The 19,338-nt window shown below is 39.4% G+C and overlaps 1 protein-coding gene across 1 annotated transcript in view; it reads right to left on the reverse strand.

Annotated features, from left to right (window-relative positions):
* LOC149225119 (homeobox-leucine zipper protein ATHB-15-like) overlaps positions 1-19,338 on the reverse strand; it is a 79,024-nt gene that overhangs the window by 46,138 nt on the left and 13,548 nt on the right. Inside the window, exon 2 of the mRNA XM_089376922.1 lies at positions 2,065-2,266. Within this exon, the coding sequence (XP_089233048.1) occupies positions 2,065-2,266 (202 nt within the window). The remainder of the gene's footprint in view (positions 1-2,064; positions 2,267-19,338) is intronic.

Below are 19,338 nucleotides of genomic sequence, written 5' to 3' on the forward strand. Positions count from 1 at the left end.
AAGTTAGGATGGATTCCTATAATTTAGGATTCGTTCCTAAAAGTTAGAACGAACTATGAGGAAGTTAACTAATACGCTGAAGTGGAAGGCTCAGTTTAGTGTTTTCTAGTGCGAGTTAGTTGTGGAAGCCAACATACGTGAGTTCCAAGTCTAAATTTGGGCAGATTGAGTTACATGAGTCAGTTAGACTCACTTAACTCACTGATTCAACAGTTCGACTTTCCAGAAATAACAACTTGATAATTTTAGCCATTCGAATTACCTTTAAAAGAGGAACAAAGGCAAAATTTGATCATTGTCTTGTGAGCACGAGTTGGTGAAACAAGATAATAGAGCTCACAGGTTTGTGAGAATATTGCATAAGTTTATGTGTGGAGCTTATGAGAGAAAGGTGTGCCAAGAGAAGCTTGTGCGCATTATTGGAGAGAGGAATTTCCTTGGGAATTGCACAAGATTTTAGAAGCAGCCTATGCGCAAGCATTTAGGAGTAAATCAAGGAGCGGGATCAGGATTCTTGCAAGGGTTTGAGGCTTAGGACAAGCAGAGAGAACAGGGGTGTTCTTGTTCTATAGTGAAACTGTTTTGCTTTTGTAAGAGATCTATTGCTCAAATTTTTTCAATAAAATTCTCAAACAAGCAAAGGATTTTCCCAATTGGGTTCTCTAGAAAAAAATTGTGTTTTGAAATGTGTGATTGTGTTTATTTATGTTCCTATTCCACAGCAAAGTTTAGCAGAGAAATTTTGTGTCTATATGAAAAGAAAGTGTTTTTCAGATTGTTCATATTAGCAGATCAGAATTTTGTCGATTTTCTACATCATTAGCCCTTATCTCACGTTTTGTTGGCTTATTGGGTTCATTTGGACGGTGACATCATACTTTTGGAGCAATTATTCCCACACATCTGGGATATTATGGCATTTTTGTTATGTTTTTCACTATGAGGTTGCCTTGTAACCCCTTTCTTGTGGAAAATTTAAAAGGAACTTGTCAATAGGGCTTCTTAGTGGTTTTATTTGTAAAGTGAGTGGGAGAAGGCTCATATATATACAGCCTTCCCCTCACTTCTCTTTTCATCATCACACAGACTGAATTTGGCCTCTCCAAAAAGAGAGTGCAAATTAGTCTCTTTTTTGCTACTTGGGCATAATGTGATCTTTTTTGGATGTGACTTGCTATTGGATGGGGCTTCTGCTTGGAGACATTATTCTAGGATTTAAATAAGTGCTCATTGTAGATTATTGTAACTTTATTGAATATCATTGGTCTTTTGCATGTTTTCATGTTTAAAGTAGGATTTCTCTTGTTCCATGACTAAATGCTTATTATTGTTGAAACTTAGATTCTTTTTTTTTGTAAGTAAGCACCCACGGGGATTTGAACTAGTGACCTATCACAAGGAGTGCCTTAACAGTGCACCCATTCACCGTCAATCCAAAGCCTCGTGGGCTTGTTGAAACTTAGATTCATAATTGCATGTAGAATTGTCTTCTGAAACCTTATAATTAAGTTCTCCCCCCATAAGAGTAACCTATGATTGGCATAGAACCAGCATAGATCTATTTTAACTCCACATATATCAAGCACCAAGAGGTATCAAATGTATTAAAGTGAATTTTTTGATCATTTAAGACGGATCTAGGCATAGATTAAGAGAGGAGTAACAACACTTTTACGAAAATATCATATCTATAGTATTCTATTTATGCATAAATTTGGAATTATTTCTCTCTATACATTGCAGTTTTATAGCAGGTGTACATATTATAGACATTTTTATCTTTATTACTATTATTTATTATAATTCTTTCAAGACAGCATGTAAGCATTATCCACATAACAAATGTGACATCTCTATCATACTGGACTGTAGATGCATCTTGCTACTCACAGTGCAATTAACAAGAAATAATTATTGTAAACAAAAGAAAATAAATGCCTTCCCACACAAGTATACAATCACTGAATTTTTATTCTGGACATGAATTTGCCATAAGGATCTACTAAAAAGGTCACACCAATGTTTGTCTGCAAGGACAAATGTTGACATGGTATGAAGAAGAACCTGCTGAAGAGATCTGGTGTTATTGCCAGCACGTGCATGCAGCAATTGTAATTGCTGACGTAAATATTGGTTCTCACTATCTAATTGGGTTGCCTGCTTCCTCAGTCTTTCATTTTCCTCTAGAAGTAGTTGATTCATAGCTGTAAACTTTCCATTCCAAGATAGAAGTCGAGATGTTTCTTTCCGTTGCTTGTCACGACATCTAAAAGCACAGAGAAAAGAAGACTAATATAAATTAAATTAGAAATAATGAGAACATCATGCATTGAAATCTTTACTTGTATGCAATGGATTATGCCGGACAGTTACGTTAAAGCCAAATATTAGTAATACACCCCTCGATGCTGCAGTATCCTTGGTATGTGGACCATCATGTATCACCCAAATGTATTTTGTTCACGTTTTCCAATTTTGTTGAATTGTGATAGTAGTTCCTAGAATTTAACGACATGAGGATGACAACGCAGAGACCCAAGCATAAACCCAAGTGGCAGTTGGTTTATATTCCATATGGTAGCTGATAACTTGGAAAGAAGTGGGCACAGTTGACATGGCCAACAATGATGAGCCATTTTACGGAGGATTAGAGGCTATGTAAGGAACAAGAATATCTATTCTAAGGCAGCTTACAGTGGCTCAACAGTGGGCAGCTTGGGAACAGTTCAGGAGCTTTTGTAGCATAACAACATGGGAAGCATTGGAGGCTCCAGATGACAGATTGCAGATCTGAGGCAGACAAGCACAATAATGGATTGATGGCGGAGTTGTAGCCTGCTTTTTGATGTGTGGATGATTGTTTGGCATGTTACAAGGTTGGCTGTAGTTAATATACAATACCTTGAATTGTTTCAGCTCGAGTTGGCTATGTAGTGCTCTAGGCATTTTGCCTCTCTTATTTGACCAGAGAGAATTGTTGTGAAATAAACGCTTGTGCTTTGAGATTATTCACAAGTATGTCTTATTTTTCTATGAACCGAATTTATGACATTTGTTCATGGAATAAATTTTTGTGATGTTGCTTGATAGTTAATTAAAGGCTTTAGGTTCTAATTGTTTAAGTGGATGTCATATTTGTGTTGTCGTTTCCATTATTTTAGTTATGCACTATGAGGCAGCCTGTAGGTACACCAAATGGTATCAGAGCAGGCAGGTGCACATAAGTCCTTTCTTTAGGCATGAACTCATCACACAAAAGACACTTCTATATATTAATATAATCATACTAGTGTGCAAATGCAAGGTGCATGTGCAGCTACCAGGTGAAAACCCTGCAGGTCTACTAATATTTGACAATAAATCAATGCCCCTAACGCTATGTATCTTTTATAATGGAAGATGAATAAGCAAGGAAGAACCTGTGGTGAGGGCAGCTTCAACAAGAATAGTGCTATGGAGAGTTGTTGGAAAAAGGGGCAGCTCCAGCGAACGAAGTGTTGGATAAAGTTGTCAGAGAAAGGGACAGCACCAATAAGGTGATTAGGTAGATGCTTTCAAGATCTAGTACATAAGATGCAGAAAAGAAGAGCAGGATATGAAACAAAATGGAAGCACATGTGTGAGAGAAGGTCGAGGAAGACCATCTAGAAATAAGAATGAATATATTCCAGAGATGTTGTGGATCATGGCAGCGAGGATGGATGCCATGGGAATAACCCATCGAATAGGAGTTGTTGTAGGAAAGAGTGAAGATGAATAGACACAAGATTCTTAAGGAAAGAAGATGAAAGGATGATGGAAGCCAAGATGAGTGTGAGAGGAAAGTGGCAATTAAATACTCCTGTGTCTTTTAAAAGTTCAAATCCCAATCAGTTGATGGACTGGATTGAGGATATGGAATAGAAATTTGACAACAATCAGTGAGAGGACTCCAAGTGAGTTATGTTTGCATGCACAAGATTTAGAGGACATGCATCAAGATGGTATGAATATTGACAACTAGATAAACAAAGAAGCACAAAGGACATGATCAATAGGTGGGACAAGATGGCTGCTAAATTGTGAGGTAAGTATATGCCTTTAGATTATTTTTTTCTTATGTGTAGCAGATTAGCAAGGTTGGAGAATAAAAAGAAATCTATAGACAAATACACTGCAGAATTTTGTAGAGTAGTGATTAGAACTGGTCTTGTAAAAGGCAATAAGAAGAAGGTTGGTAGGTATGTGGATGGTCTGTAAGTATCCATTGTGGAGTTGTACTCCATAAATGAGGCATACAGTTTAGCCTTGAAAGGAGAGAGGAAGTTGATATGAGGGCAGCAAAAAGTGAAGAAATGCGAGGTTGAAGGTGAAGATCGGCCTCGTGAAATACAGGAGGATGATAACAGCACACTGGAAATAGAATCAAGTTTCAACAGAAGAAGATCCCAAAGATGATGTGGAGAGTAAGAAGTATAAGCAAGAAGAGGCTGCGATTGACTACATTTCAGATGGGATGGAGGAGGAACATGTGATTGGGTACATGACAAATGAAGCAAAGGAACTTACAGTAGAAAATATAACAAGCGTATTTGTGAAAAATGAAGCAGCAACACAATTGGAGGCAATAAATGAGGGAACTTTTGATTCTCACAATATATTTTGTGTTGAATTGTGTGCAGTTATGGAAAGAAAAGATAATGAGAACGCTGTTGAATATGGCCATGAAGAAGATGAATATGTCCTTGAAAAGGATGAAATGACGCCTGCATATAGTTTATTCGTATATGTGAACATTATGAACAATGTAAAGGCTACCATATTTGGGGATGACGGACAAGGAGATTATGACTGAATAACTGTCCATTGTATAAATTCTATTCAAAGAATGATTGTGATACCTGAAGAGGAAGATGTTATTAATTGTTCCTGATGAAGAAAGAAGGGCACCATGATGTAGTGTCATTGCAAAAAGAAGACAATATGTGGGCATATGTGCAAAGTGAATCAAAAGAGCAGGATTCCAGGAGTAGAGATGACATGAAAGAGATTGCAGAAAACAGCAGTGGTGTGCAAGCAACACAATAAGCATTTAGTGCAATAAGGCATGGAAGGCATTGAGCATATTTTACAGCAAACTGTGCAAGCAATAATGAGGATTAACAATGACAAGTTTGCATAGTGGAACACCAGGATCGTTGAAGCAATAAGGACATTATGGAGTAAGATGAAGGACCATGGATGAGACAGGTAGAATAATAAATATATATGATTGTTGAAGCAACAAGGAGATTATTGAGTAAGATGGTGGACCATGGATGAGACAGGCAGAATAATAAATAAATATCAGCTTGAAGCATAACGAAAAAGATAAGAAAGAAGAAGACTGAAGAAAACCAATGTTCATCTATCAGCAACTGTGAGCAGGAAGCTCACATCTTTCCATACCAGGGGAGTCTGATGCAGGAGCATCCCTAGCGTATAGGCTATCCCACATCACTCAAATATTTTTGTTCCAATTCTACAGTTTGTTGAATTCTAGTAGTAGTTTCTAGTGCTTAATAAAGAGCAAAGGGACCACACAGCATAGATGCAGGCATAAATCTAGGAGGCAGTTGCATTAGATTCCACATGGTGGCTGATAATTGGCAAAAAAGTGGACCCAACTGATCTGGCAAACTATGATTAGTAGGTTTTATGGAGGATTGGAGCCTTTAGAAGGAGCATGAATATCTATTCTAAGGCAGCTTAGAGTATCTCAACAGTTGGTGGGTTGGAATAGCTTGAGGGCAAGGGCTTTGGACAATTCGGGAGCTCTAGTAGTTTGACAGCATGGGGAGCATTGGTGGCTCAAGAAAATATATCACAGGTCACAGTTGCCTCAGCATATCTAAGGTAGACAAGCCTAGAAATATGTTGATAGCAGAGTTGTATGCCTGCATTTTAATGTATGAATGGTTGTTTGGCATTCACCAAGATTGGCTGTAGTTAACATCTGATACTTTGAATAGTTTCAGTTTTAGTTGGCTATGTGGTGCTGTGGCCATTTTGTCTCAGTTTTGACCAAAGTAAATTGTGGTTGAAATAAAGGCTTCAAGCCTATGGCTATTATTGATACTGTGGCTAGAGATGTTTTCCTTGGAAAGAGTTTGAGTTCTATTCATGAAATAAGTTTCTGTGATATTGCTTGGTAGTTAACAAAAGTCCTTTAAATTCTGATTGTTTAAATGTATGTCATATTTATGTTGTTGCTTGCATTAATTTAGCTGTCTATTCTGAGAGGCAGTCTGGACTCTGTAGGTTCACCATCCCCCTTCCAATGTTCCCACATTAAATAAGTAAATATAAGTATTAAAAGTAATATTTCATGTAAATTAAATTTATATATTAGTAATATTTCATGTAATAATATATCTATAACCAATTGTGTTAAGGTATCATCATCTAATTGTGTTTAAGCAAAAAAATATCACAATATAAAAAATGTATATGGGCCCTCATACGAAACTAGATTTCAATGTTAGAAAACCAGATAATATCATATCAAAATAGAACTCCGTAACGGAGCTCCCTTGCCAGCTATGCTAAACAAAGTTTCAGTTAATGTGCATCAAAGTAACTGAAATATGACTATGCTAAATGCATCATAACAGCTATCAACTCAGACTGTTAGTTTTTGTAGCATTGGATGTGTTCTAGCCACAAAATTTGGTGGAGAGGCTAGAATACATGAGATCTCCAAAACCCAGAAACCGTTTCTAGAAATTCTACCTATAAGTATCTCAATTAGATTATTAACCGATTTTTAAATATTTCCCAAGTCTAAACATAGGGAATATGGTTAATTAATCAATATTAATTGAGATAAGGTGAGGATCATCTAGAAACTCACACGGATGGATCTAGAGATGATCCTAGCCATCTCTTTTTGACAAAATCATTAGGGCCCATAGAAGACCGCAAGAGGAACCCGGCAGCAGAGTTCGACGTGAAGGATTTGGGGTTGATGCACTATTTCCTAGGATTGGAAGTATGGCAAAAGAATGGGGAGATCTTTCTTGGACAAGGAAGATACGCTACAGATTTTCTGAAGAGATTCAAAATGCAAAATTGCAGACCCATGTCTACGCCCATGATCACCAACTGGAAGAAGATTGATGCATCAGATGACAAGGATGTCGGCCCCACCTTATATAGACAGCTTATTGGATCTCTCATGTATCTAGTCAATACGAGGCCAAATATTTGCTTCGTAATCAATACCCTTAGTCAGTTCATGGTGGAACCGAAGAGGGTACACTCGGCAGCAGCAAGGCACATTCTGAGGTATGTGCGTGGCACAGTTGAGTATGGGTTAAGATATACCCGAGGAGATGATGTCAGATTATGTGGATTTACAGATGCAAATTGGGTAGGCAATTCAGTGGACAGGAAAAGTACCTTTGGGTACTGCTTCAGTGTTGGATCAAGAATGGTTTCTTGGTGTAGCAGGAAGCAGAAGTTAGTAGCACTAAGCTCTGCAGAAGCATAGTATATGGCAGCAAGCACAACTATGTGTGAAGCTATATGGCTTCAGAAGTTGTTAGTGAGCTTGTTTAGGGAGAAAATGGAGGCAACCAGTGTCTACAATGATAATCAGAGTTGCATAAAGCTCTTTGACAATCCAATGTTTCATGATAGGTTGAAACACAGATATTCGATGTCATTTCATCAGAGATTGTGTACAACGTGGAGCAGTCCAACTACAGTATGTTCCCACAGAAGTGCAAGTTGCAGATATACAACGAAAGCTCTAGGAAAAGCGAAGTTCGTTTATTTCAGAGGACATATGGGTATGGTGGAGAACTCGTTTCAGTAGCAGAGGCAAATTATCTTGGATGATTCTCAGTTGCAACAACAACAAATGAGAGGGAGTTGCAGTGCAGATGTAGTGTTGACAATAGTACAACAACACAGATGCAGTGTATGTCAGAGTTGTGCAGTGGTTGGCGAGCGGCAGCAGCGAGACATCAGCAACGTGACAAGAGATGATACAAAGACAGAGTGTTGTGGTAGGGTGTGCAACACTAGAACACATTCTTCGCTAAGAGGGAGTGTTAGTTTTTGTAACATCGGATGTGTTCTAGCAACGAAATTTGGAGAGGCTAGAATACATGAGATCTCCAAAACCCAAAAATCGTTTCTAGAAATTCCGACTAAAAGTGTCTCAATTAGATTATTAACCGATTTTTTAATATTTCCTAAGTCTAAACTTAGAGAATATGGTTAATTAATCAATATTAATTAGAATAAGCCTTAAGGTCAGAATCATCTAGAAACTCACACGAGTCGATCCAGAGATTATCCTAGCCATTGATTAAGTTTTAATCTTGGTCGTTGGTGCTCCAACAGTGGATTATAAGAGGAGATCGATGTGGTGATGGAAAATACACCAGTGAAAATACTCAGTTACCCAGGCATTACGATTTTCTCAATAGCAGTAGCTCAAAAGAGAAGATAGAGCCGGAGGGTGAGTAACAGGTGGAAGAGGAGGGCAGCAGGATTCCGAGAGGAAGGTTTTCAGTGTTTGGAAAAGGCAAAGGAAGGAAGGCCGAAATTCTCAAAGGCTAAGGTAAGCTCTGCGTAGAGGGTGACGCATGAGGCTCAGCACAGAGGTTGGGAAGGTAATTTCGGAGGCAGAAAATAGCTGTGGGGTGAGAGAAAATTCCTCACTAGATTTTGCCAATATTTTCCTCAAATTAGATCGTCGGTTGGGCATATAAATTATTGTACTCGGAATTGCTGCTAAATGATAAAAATAAAACCCTCATTTGCTGCAGCGATTTTCCCGCATTGGGTTTTTCGGGGGACAATTGTCCAAAAATAACTGTGTCAAAATTCTTGTGTGCGCTAGAATTTCTCAATTTCCAATATTTTATTTTCCACAGTATTTTCCTGGTGAAAATTGCAGTTGTGATTTTATTCATTGTTCGTCGCAGCAAATAAACTGCATAATTAAATTTTCAGTTAGAAGAATAATTTCCAGTGGCTGCAATAGATAAAATTTCCACACATACCACAATTTAAATTCTGTCAAAAGAGTCCATAATATGAAAAGTGCATATATTTTAATAGTCTGGTAGATTTTGGAATGGTAAGTTACAAAACTCTGTTGTTGGTTGTGTGCAACCATATCCAGTAAAAAACCAGATGAGGTTGGAATTTGTTTAATTAAATCGCCGCAACAGAAAGAGATTTCAAACCGTTGTTTGACAATTTCAGTCTTCGGCTTAAGGTGTTGAGTAGTTCAATGATCATGTGCTCACCATAGAACCTAACTCCAAAATGAGAAGGTATATGTGGACCCTTTGGCTACTTAAAGCATAACAAAGTCAGTCTTTAACATTTTATACCAAGCAATAGTAGGTGACACTTTATCTTAAAATGTAAATTCCACAACCAGTGCCCAATGCCCAAAAAAATAGAAGTAATGTATCAGGTAAGCACAAGACTGGTTAGCTGGTCACATTAAACTTCAGCTAACCACACAAATTAAATTTCAGTGACAAAGCCCACAGCAAGCCACATTCTAATAGCATCCTTACCATGTCATTATGATGAACTAAATTTCTATATTATAATATTAGTAAGTTGCGTAAAGCCAAATAATCCACAACTATTATGTCAAACACAATATCTGCTATAGTGCCCAAAATCCCCTGTATCAACTTCACTCCAGCACTAGAGCAAGACGCAATTATCATCATGACCCTCTCCAGTAATGTAATAATGGCCTAAATGTCCATTAGAGTTAAGTTTATAGATGTATTGTGGTTAATTAATGTAAAGTGGCCTAGTCATTAATAAAATCCTACTATGATGGTTAATAAATAAAAATCACTATGTTCATTATGTAAGGTCCACTAATGGTGGATTAGTGCAACAATAGCTAGAGTGGTTGTAACTAGGGATGGAGTACTCCTCATGTAATCAAGGAATGTTTATCTATCATGCTTTGGCACTCGTATTGGAGGTCATCCCCTTTGAAGTGGTTGGGAGAGCTTGCCCTCACTTGATTAGTGTGGATAATAGAAATCCTTTGATGTCCAATTGTGTGTTCCTTCTATTCTTGTTATTATTATGCACTATTGATCTTAACAAGTAGTATCAAAGTAGCAATTTGGGTCATGTGAAATCATTTTGTTTTGTTTTTTGCAGATTATCTTGTGGTGGCATTTCTCCTTGCTTGGAAGCCATATTGCAGTCGCACCAAATGCCATCAGAAGTGCAGTTGTGTCACCATTTCCGAAATGGGTTATAATTGCAATTTTGAGCCATACTGAGGAAGTTACAACCATTTTAAGTTGCGGCCTCAAAACCATAGCCAAAAAAATGAGATCAATTGATTATTATATTGTGGCATGACTTTAGTCTTTCTTTTTGTTTAGGAGCCTGATTGCAATCACACCAGTGTCATCCAAAGCAAAGTTTTGATGTCATTTTCAGATTGGGGTCATAATAGCAATTTTAAGTAATATTGAGGAAGATATACCCTTAAAAAGTCAACTTTCCAACTCTACAAGTTCTGGCTGTCAAAACTGGAAACTTTTCTCGTGGCTTGATTTTCTCTCTACTTGTGAACCAAATTGAGGTCACGCCAATGCCACTTGAAGCAAAGCATTAATGCCATTTCTAATTTGGGTTCATTGCAGTTATTCTAAGCAATATTAAAAGAGTTGCAACCATTTTATGTTGTTACATTTAACCACAAAAGCCTAGTGGAAAAAGGAGATCCATTGAATATCAATATATTATTCCCACTCATTGATGAATATTTGGATTTATGGGAAACCTAGAAGGAAGGATCCCCTGAAGAAAGCTTCTACAACCTATGAAGAGTGTAATCAAAAGTGTTTAATAGAACTTGAAGAAATGGTGAAGGAGAACCATGATCACTCAAGCATTGAAGTCATTCAAAGTGAAAAACTACTTGTCATTCACCCCATTACACAAACTACATAAAGCATGTATTCTAAATTTTGGTGATTGTGAGACAACAAATTTGAATTTTTGAAGTTAAGTTCAATAAAGGAATGCCATGAGAAAACACTACTGCCAATTCCACCTGTTATCATTTGAAGCTTTTGAAAAACAGAATTGGAGAACATCCTTGTTGACATGAGCCTAAAAACCACTTGACATGGTCAAAAACCACTTCACCAGCATTATGTTTACAATGGAAGCAAAAAGTGACCTTTATCGAGGAGCGCTCAAGCTAGAAGGAGGCCAACTGCACTTTGAAAAATAAAGTTGTGTGTTTTACTTGGTGACTAAGTCATAGGACACCTCCAAACAGGCCTCATGTCATGTATACTAGTGTCGGACACCAATACATGAGAATACATGTCTGACACATGTTTGTCACATGTCCTATTCACAGGACACCTACCAAACACATGCCCTCACCGTGTCCCCCGTAAAAGAGGCTTGTTGCCCATAAAAACACATTTTCCCTTTCATTTGAGCTCATTTCACTCAATGGGTTAGGGGTGTCAAACTTTTTACATTGCAACTGAGGTTTATTGTGTAGTGTGAGAAGGAATTCCAAGAGTTGTGCAAGTGCATTTGTCCACCAATCGTCAAGTTTTTTTCCTATAGTAATCCATTGTCTTCCTCATTTCACAGAAATCATGGCTCAATCATCAAGGGTAGCTAGAAAATGTTAAAGGGAGGAATGCGCCCACTAATGTTGTCCCTCCCTCAATTTTCTTCAAGGTCTGCTAATGCTTTGTTTGCTAGAAGTAGGGCTGCAATAGTAGCTTCAAATGCCAAAAAAACCATTGTTTTAGGAAGACAACAGGCTCAAGAACAAAAGTTGTATGATTGAATTTGTATTATCATCATGTAAAATTGTAAATGTTTTAGCTTCTAAATTCTTTAAAAAAAAACTGTCTATATTTCATTTTTGTATGTGTAATTTACTAATTTGTTATATTTTTAAATATAAATAACAAATTTGTGTGCGTAACGTGTCTTCCATGTCCTATTGTCGAGGTTGTTGAAGTTTGTAGCTCGGGCAGATACTTCTGTAATATCCCCAATTTTGATTTTCCACATTAGAGACGATTTTTGGAAGAGGAGGTAATTTTGGCATTGGGACTTAGGAGGAAAAAGAGAAATTGCAGCTCTAGTGGAACGTGGGGCCCACAAGAGAGAGAAATTTGGCCTAAGAAGGGAACTTTCACTCTTGGAGGAGAGAGAAAAAGAGGAGGGGATGCGAATTAGGAGAGAGGAGTGGGGGGCACCGAGGGAGAGAAGGAGGCCAACAATTATAAATAAAGAGAAGAGGCCTTCATTTGCATCTTTTGACAATTTAACTTCTGAACACAAGTTTTCTTGAGATGTTTAGCCAAGTCAATTGGTGTTGTTTAGCACAAGGGATTCCCAAGAGGGAATTCCACCTCTACCTTCGATGAACTCCGAGTGTCACCCTAGGAGAGTAGAGAGGAGTCTATCTCAGGATTTCTAAAGGAGTTACATTGCAGATCATTTCCAGCTGGTGCGTATTCTCCTTGGGCGCAGAAGTTGTTCAAAGCAGTGTTGTGAAAAACGCAATAATATCAAAAAATCGCAATTTTTTGAGTTTGGGGATATTATCGCCCAATTTTTACGTTAATTTTTTTCACACAAAATCGTGATTTTTTCGTAAAAATAGTGATTTTTGGGGAAAATATCTTGAAAAAAAAAATGAGCAGGAGAGGTGACACACCCTACCCAGGCTACCCTTGTCACCAGTAGAGGACGTGGTCTACCTCTGGTAGCTCCTAGTTCTTCAGCTTTTAGAGCACAGCAGAGTCCACTGCCAACTCCACCAGCATCTACATCTAGAGGGAAAGGGAAAGCTATTGCATTTTCTCGCAAGAGGGGCAGAGGAAATCAGTAGTATTAGACTTTAGTTATTTGGTTCATTTCATTGTATATGACATTATGACTCATGATATGAGATACATTATTATATTTTTTGTTGATATTTTGAGGCTGAGTTGGGACTCAGGAGTCAGGACTTACTATTCAGGACATGATTCACTGTTATGTGTGATGTAGCACTAGAAATGATATTACACATCTTATATATTAGTTCTTTTATCATATTTATGTGTCAATGTATTTATTTTATGTTGTAGATGCTTTAGATATTAAAAAAATTGAAAAAAAAAATTGAATATTTTTGTATTTTACGATTTTTTCCCGATTTTTTCCCCTCACTGATAATATCCTGATAACGATAACTACAACATTGGTTCAAAGCACCCCAATTGAGATCAGTTATACATTGCTAGAGTTCTAGAGGATTTGAGGGAGTTTTCCCCCACATAGCCAGAGATTTTGTAGCAAATTTGTTGGGCTGTGAGGCAGGGATTTTGAGGAGCCATTTCTCTCACTCTGGGCATTGCGCAAGGTTTTCCGACTTAGGCTACGCCAGGGAAGAAGGGAGAATAATTTGTGGAGTGATAGGGGCAAGGAATAGAAGGTGTTTTTCTAGGGATATTTGCAGGAATTTGGGAGGCATTCCGATGAGGATTGTGGTAGGTATTGGCTGAGCTATTTCCAACAGTGTGCATTGTCTGACAGAGAGAGGAGCTCGCACCATTCCTAGTTCCATTCAGCAACCAGCAGCAGAATTTGTTGGAGGGCACAGTTCACCCTGGGACCATTTCCACCACTTGGGTTTGTGAGATATTTATGAGTCTTGTCGGGCATCTAGTGAGGAGGCCACCATTACAGTTTCAACTCATTCTGGGCACTCTTCAGAGCAGTTCCTCCAGTTTCCTTTCAGCGGCAGCTAGCAGTTCTTCTTGGGCATGCACAGTTCTTCCTGGGGAATCTTTCCAGCATTTGAGCATTGTAGTCACACCTGGGTTCTTGCCATAGCTTGCAGTAGCAAGCCTAGGTTCCTCTGATCTCATTTATTGTACTCATATTTATCAAAATTAATACAATGACTCAGAGTTTTGCTCATATTTCCGTGTTCAAATGTGTATGGTTGTGCATTTCTAAATTTTGTAGTTGTAGCTAGTTCATTACTTTTGTTATCTATAGTATTTTTACATTTGGAATATTATAGTGGTATTAGAGCATGATCTTGGCCAGTTATGGGGTAGCCAGCAAGATCATGGAAGATTTGGGCATGTATGCACAATGACAGGTGAAACCATAGACAAACCCATGGCTCAAGGAAGATTCAATATGCAGGAATTCTGGGGTGGAATCTGCTAGAACGATGAGAGGTTGGCCCAGTTGAGGAAGGTGTCGGACCAGATCCATCCTCATCCTTATAGCAGAGACACTAGAGGTGCGCAAGCCATAGGGGTGCAACCATCAACACCATGTGGGAAAGTCTCAGAATCAGGGCACCAAATCTCCAAAAGGAGCAGGCAGGGCAGGGACAATTAGAGGGTGGGACCAAGAGGGCTTTTGCAGGTGGAAACCTGGCTTTAGATATCAAGAGCTTGAGGAGGAGGTTGTGTATGAGGCTGAGGGCACACAGGGTTGTGAGGAGCACGTAGATATACGCAACGTGACATAAGAGTCACCCTTCTTGGAGATTCCTCTGATAGCTCTGGCTGGCACCTTGGGGGAGAGAGTAGAGCATACACCCATAGGGCCATCCATTGACGAGGTGCTAGGAGACACAGAGGTGTCGATCGTAGAGGAGGTACCATCAGTTGTTAAGGTATCCATTGATGAGGTATCCAAGACCATGTTAGAGTTTTTGGGTGATAGCAGCGAGCAGCAAATAGCTAGGGTGCCAGGAGACATATCCACCATTGATGAGGTGCCAGGAGATACAGTAGTATTATATGATGGTTGACCACAATAGTTTCATCAGTTCTAGGCTAGCCTTCTAGCATTGAAAAGGAAGGTCGCAACAATGCGAGAGGCCATTACGCAACAGAACAAGGAGTTGGAGGGCATGAGAGCGGTTTGTGCCGAGTCAACGGCCAAACTGACTCAAATTGAGGAACGATTGGATTCCCTAATGGTACAACTAGAGTGCACATTTGAGCATCGGAGCAACCCTCTTCAAACATACATAGATGGGGCTTGTAGCACTAGTAGGTTGCCTCTGCACGTTGGTGAGAGAGAGGCCACGTCACCTACACAGATTTTATGTGATGACCAGATCATTGAGATGATACGACATGAGCTACGCCGGGAGCCAGCATTCGCAGGATGGGGGGCTAGCTCTATGTACAGTAGTTTTTGCTTTCGATCCTTCCCTTAGGGTTGGATGGCGAGAGAATCTGAGTTGGCACCCAGTGGAGTGGGCTAGACATATGGAGTTGATCATAAGATCAGAGTGGGGGTCAACATGCACGTTCAAGAATCGAGGAAACTACAGGCCAAGGTTGGCATTGGGATCCAGGTGGGACTACTTACCATCTACCAAATAGGCAGATTGACTATGACATTGGTTGCATAGTTGACCCAATGGTCGAGCGCACGCACTCACTGGGTGAGTTTCAGTCGGCACCACTAGCCAGTCAGTTTGTGAGGGGACTCCACAGATCATTTGGGTATGTTGGTTGCGCATGGGGTCGTGAGATGATCTGCACACTTTGGCAAGCGTTTCTCAGAGGAGTTGCCATTGGGAGGCCACTAAATAGTGCCTTTTATGGGGTTGGGGATTATCCACAATTATGTGGTGCACAGGGGACACAAAGTAGCAGAGCAATGGTGGCATCGCTACTGGTACATAGGGAGATTCAGCTCTTGGGTCCTTCAGGCAGGACTTGGAGGGAGAATCCATGCATCAAAGAGTATGGTGATGCGACGATGAAGGTGGTGATGCCGATAGGCTATGGACAAACACGTATTGTCTCAGCTTTAGGCCATGGCATCTAATGGTGTACGAGCGTATAGCGTTTGAGCAGTGGTTTGCAAGTGGACATGGAGATGCCTTGCGGTGTTTCGTAGTGTTGGATTGTGTTGTGGGGTAGGAGAAGTGACTCATTGCATTGAGTACACGCTGGCAGTGTCGGGTACAGTGACATAGACATGATACAAGACAGTCCAGGATGGTACAACAGTAGCAAGGGGCATCAAGTGGTGCATAGGGATAGGCCGCAGTGTACACTGGCATGCCGAGGAGTACTGAGATACTTGGTGGTATGCAGTGGCATATGGTGTGGCACAATGGGCTCTTGGAGCGTTGCCTCCCTGGAGACTGATGGACGAGGACGCAAATGAGAGACACTTGATGGTATCGATGGGGACTCACACGCCTGTTCCTCTTCTGCATCACTTGCAGGCACAGGTGATTTGGTTTTTGTCCTTTGACTCTCTGGGCACGAGCAATAGGGGGAAGGGAGCTCACCTGAGAGATTTGTATGGGACTCGATGCACCAAGGGAGAGACTCCTCAGTGGTGGCATTGGGTCAAGGTATGAGCTAACAAGTACAAGTTTGGGGAGTGCATGGTTTGTTGTAGAGGTAGCATATGTTCCACCCTTGAGTTCACACTAAAGGGGATGCATGACACATTTTGAGTGAGGCACTTCAAGGTGTCATGGTAACATATACATCAGGTGGTTGACCTTTCTTACAGGCAAGATGTTTAGTCTCCAGGCAGTATCAAGGTGCATTTTCAGGAGACGGGATAGCAGCAGCTTGTGGGAGCCAATTGGGAGGCTTGTTTTGATGGTTGAAAACTTGAAAGCCTCTTCTAGGAGCAGATCCTACAATGAATGGATTGGGTGTCATTGCATTGTTGAAGGGCAATGTGTTGGCAACCCAAAGTAGCCCTTCACAAGCTGTCCTAAAGGGAGTGTGACAGCTGAAGGTTGGGTGAAGTTGATGAGCCTAATGTGCAAAACATTGATGGACTAGTGGACTGCTAGATTGGTAGATTTGGTGCTCAGGTGTTGGCCAGCTTAGAAGAGCAGATTGGATCAACCTGTGTTCACTGAAGCAGAAGTGACTTGCAGCAATGATAGGTTGCAGCCCTCCTGGAGACTCTATGTGTTGTCTCTTGATGGACTAAGGGGCAGCTAGAGAGCAGATCAGAAGCAAAGGACCGTAGGATGAGATACAACATAGAGGTTGTGATTATGCATTAGAGCAGCGAGATTGTCATTGTATCTTGTATTCTTGTACTTTGGATAATTGAGGGCCATTATCCCTTGTATGGGAGCCCTAGACTGTTGCATTATTCAGTTGGTTTAATATAACAAAGATTGGGTTGTACATATTTGTACAATATTTTGTAAAAAGTTGTTTATACTTGTGCATGTGTGATTTACTGATATTTATATTTCGTTGTGCAAAGTAGCTTTGTTGAGATTCTTGGTTTGGCAGTGTCAGAGATTTTAAGATTCTATCCTAGACCCAAGGTCGTGGAAATTCAATAATAGTTGTATTTCCAAGCAACATTGCCTCCCCCCTTCAACTTGTTGCCTGGCTCTCGATCTCTTGTGACATAGGTCCACAAGGGATATTTGTCTTCTTGATACTGTTGTCTTTCTAAATTCATTTTGCCCTCAACATTTGAAGCTTTTGTTGCAGCCCAACTTCCAATAGAGGGAACACTTGCAGACCTTGACAAAATTGGAACAGGAGGGGCATCACCAATGGGGACATTCTTCCCCTTCCTTCGCCCCTTCCCTGTTGCCATTGATTGAGCCATGAATGTTGTAATCAAAATAAAGAAAAAAACACAAACTTGTAAAAAAAATGCACATGCAAACTTCTATAGCAAAAATGCAAAAGAATAGAAGCAAAATGCACTTACCTGTTGCTTGAATCACCTCCAAAATGCTCCCAAACCCTTTGCTAGAAGCTCCCACACACTCACAGCAAAAGACACTCAAGAATGAGTGCCAAATGAGCCCTAATCGGGCTTTATTGGTCGCGCGGCATGCCTTTTTGTGGGACATGTGTCCTGAAATTGGGACACGTTGGAGACAATCTTGGGATTGGTCTCTCCGTCGAATCCCACAATCTAGGACACTCTCATAAGACACGTGTATCAGCAAATCGTGTCTAATTCATGGGATTTGGGACACGGGGGGGTTTGGACGAATCCGGTTTCTTAAGTGTTACAACAACATAATTGGTAATATATTGCTCTTAAAAACTCATCTAAATAAGCCTAATACACTAAGAAATCGTCATTTTGACTGAAGGGTTGAATTGGTCATTAATTTTCTTCGTTTGCAATCAAAATATTGGACTGTTATCACTGTTAAAGAAGTCTGATCAGATTTAAAAATCAGTCCCTAGGACCAAATTTTAATAAGCCTAAAAAGTCTAAAGGTCATCTCTCTAAGTGCTAAAGGTTTATCATTGAAATAGTGATTGTTTTCAATTGATTTTTGGGATTGCTATTGAGTAACTTGTTCTCTAATCTATTACATTGAGTTATTGCAAAAGGAACTCTGTAATATCTTAAGTTGCATTTGTATCTTGACAATAGTCTTGTCTTGACTTTCCTCTTGCATCTTTGCATCATCGCATTAGCAACCATTGTTTATAACTATTAGCAATCTCATTTTGAGCTTGTCTCTATTGTCATCTAATGTGCTTCATTGGTTTATGATATAAGTGGTTACTTGCCTAATCACTAAATAATATTGCTAATCATAAGATAAGGTCTTGTTGACATAATTGATAAGCTCTAATTGGAATTGTTAATTTCATTTCACTTGAATTGTTAGCCTTGTCTCATTAAGTGCTTCAGTTTGTTCTTAAGTAACATTAAGTAGCGCAATAATAAGTAATATCTTGATAATTGTGCACTTGTGTTTCACTACAATTGTTTATCTTGCCTCACATGAGATAGTTGTTCAATTGCTCTTTAAGTGCTTCATTTAATTGCTCTCATATTGAATATCACTACAAGCGTGTGAATTTAAATAATTTATCTTATTGAATATCACTACAAGCATTCTCTCAGCTTGTATTTACATTCTAGGCATAGTCTTGCACTAATCAATTTACCCCCAAGCATAAGCTTTGTTGATAGAAAGATAGGACAACATTTTCTCTTTTAGTTTGTGAAAGATATACCCTCTCTAGTAGTTAACACAGTGACCTTGCAGTTGTCAAAGCCATAGTCTTTGCAACGCCGGAGGCATCAGGTGGTTAGAACTCAAGGGGAGCGATCGTTAATCAAGCCCTACCTTATTTCCCCTTGGTTTCTCTCCACAACTTACTATAGAGACTAGCCTCAAAACAACTATGAAGAAGGATTCACCTAATTAGGCATATAATTTAAAATAAACCAAGATCCTGCATATTAGTTTTTAGGTGTTGCATCTCATATAGGATAGTGAAGCATCCTGAAGCAACAATTGTTCATCCAGTAGCTTGTTAGATAATT

This window comes from Pinus tabuliformis, chromosome J, assembly GCF_031772625.1.
Source record: "Pinus tabuliformis cultivar Carrire ecotype Pingquan chromosome J, CPIR1, whole genome shotgun sequence".
Taxonomy (NCBI): Eukaryota; Viridiplantae; Streptophyta; class Pinopsida; order Pinales; family Pinaceae; genus Pinus; species Pinus tabuliformis.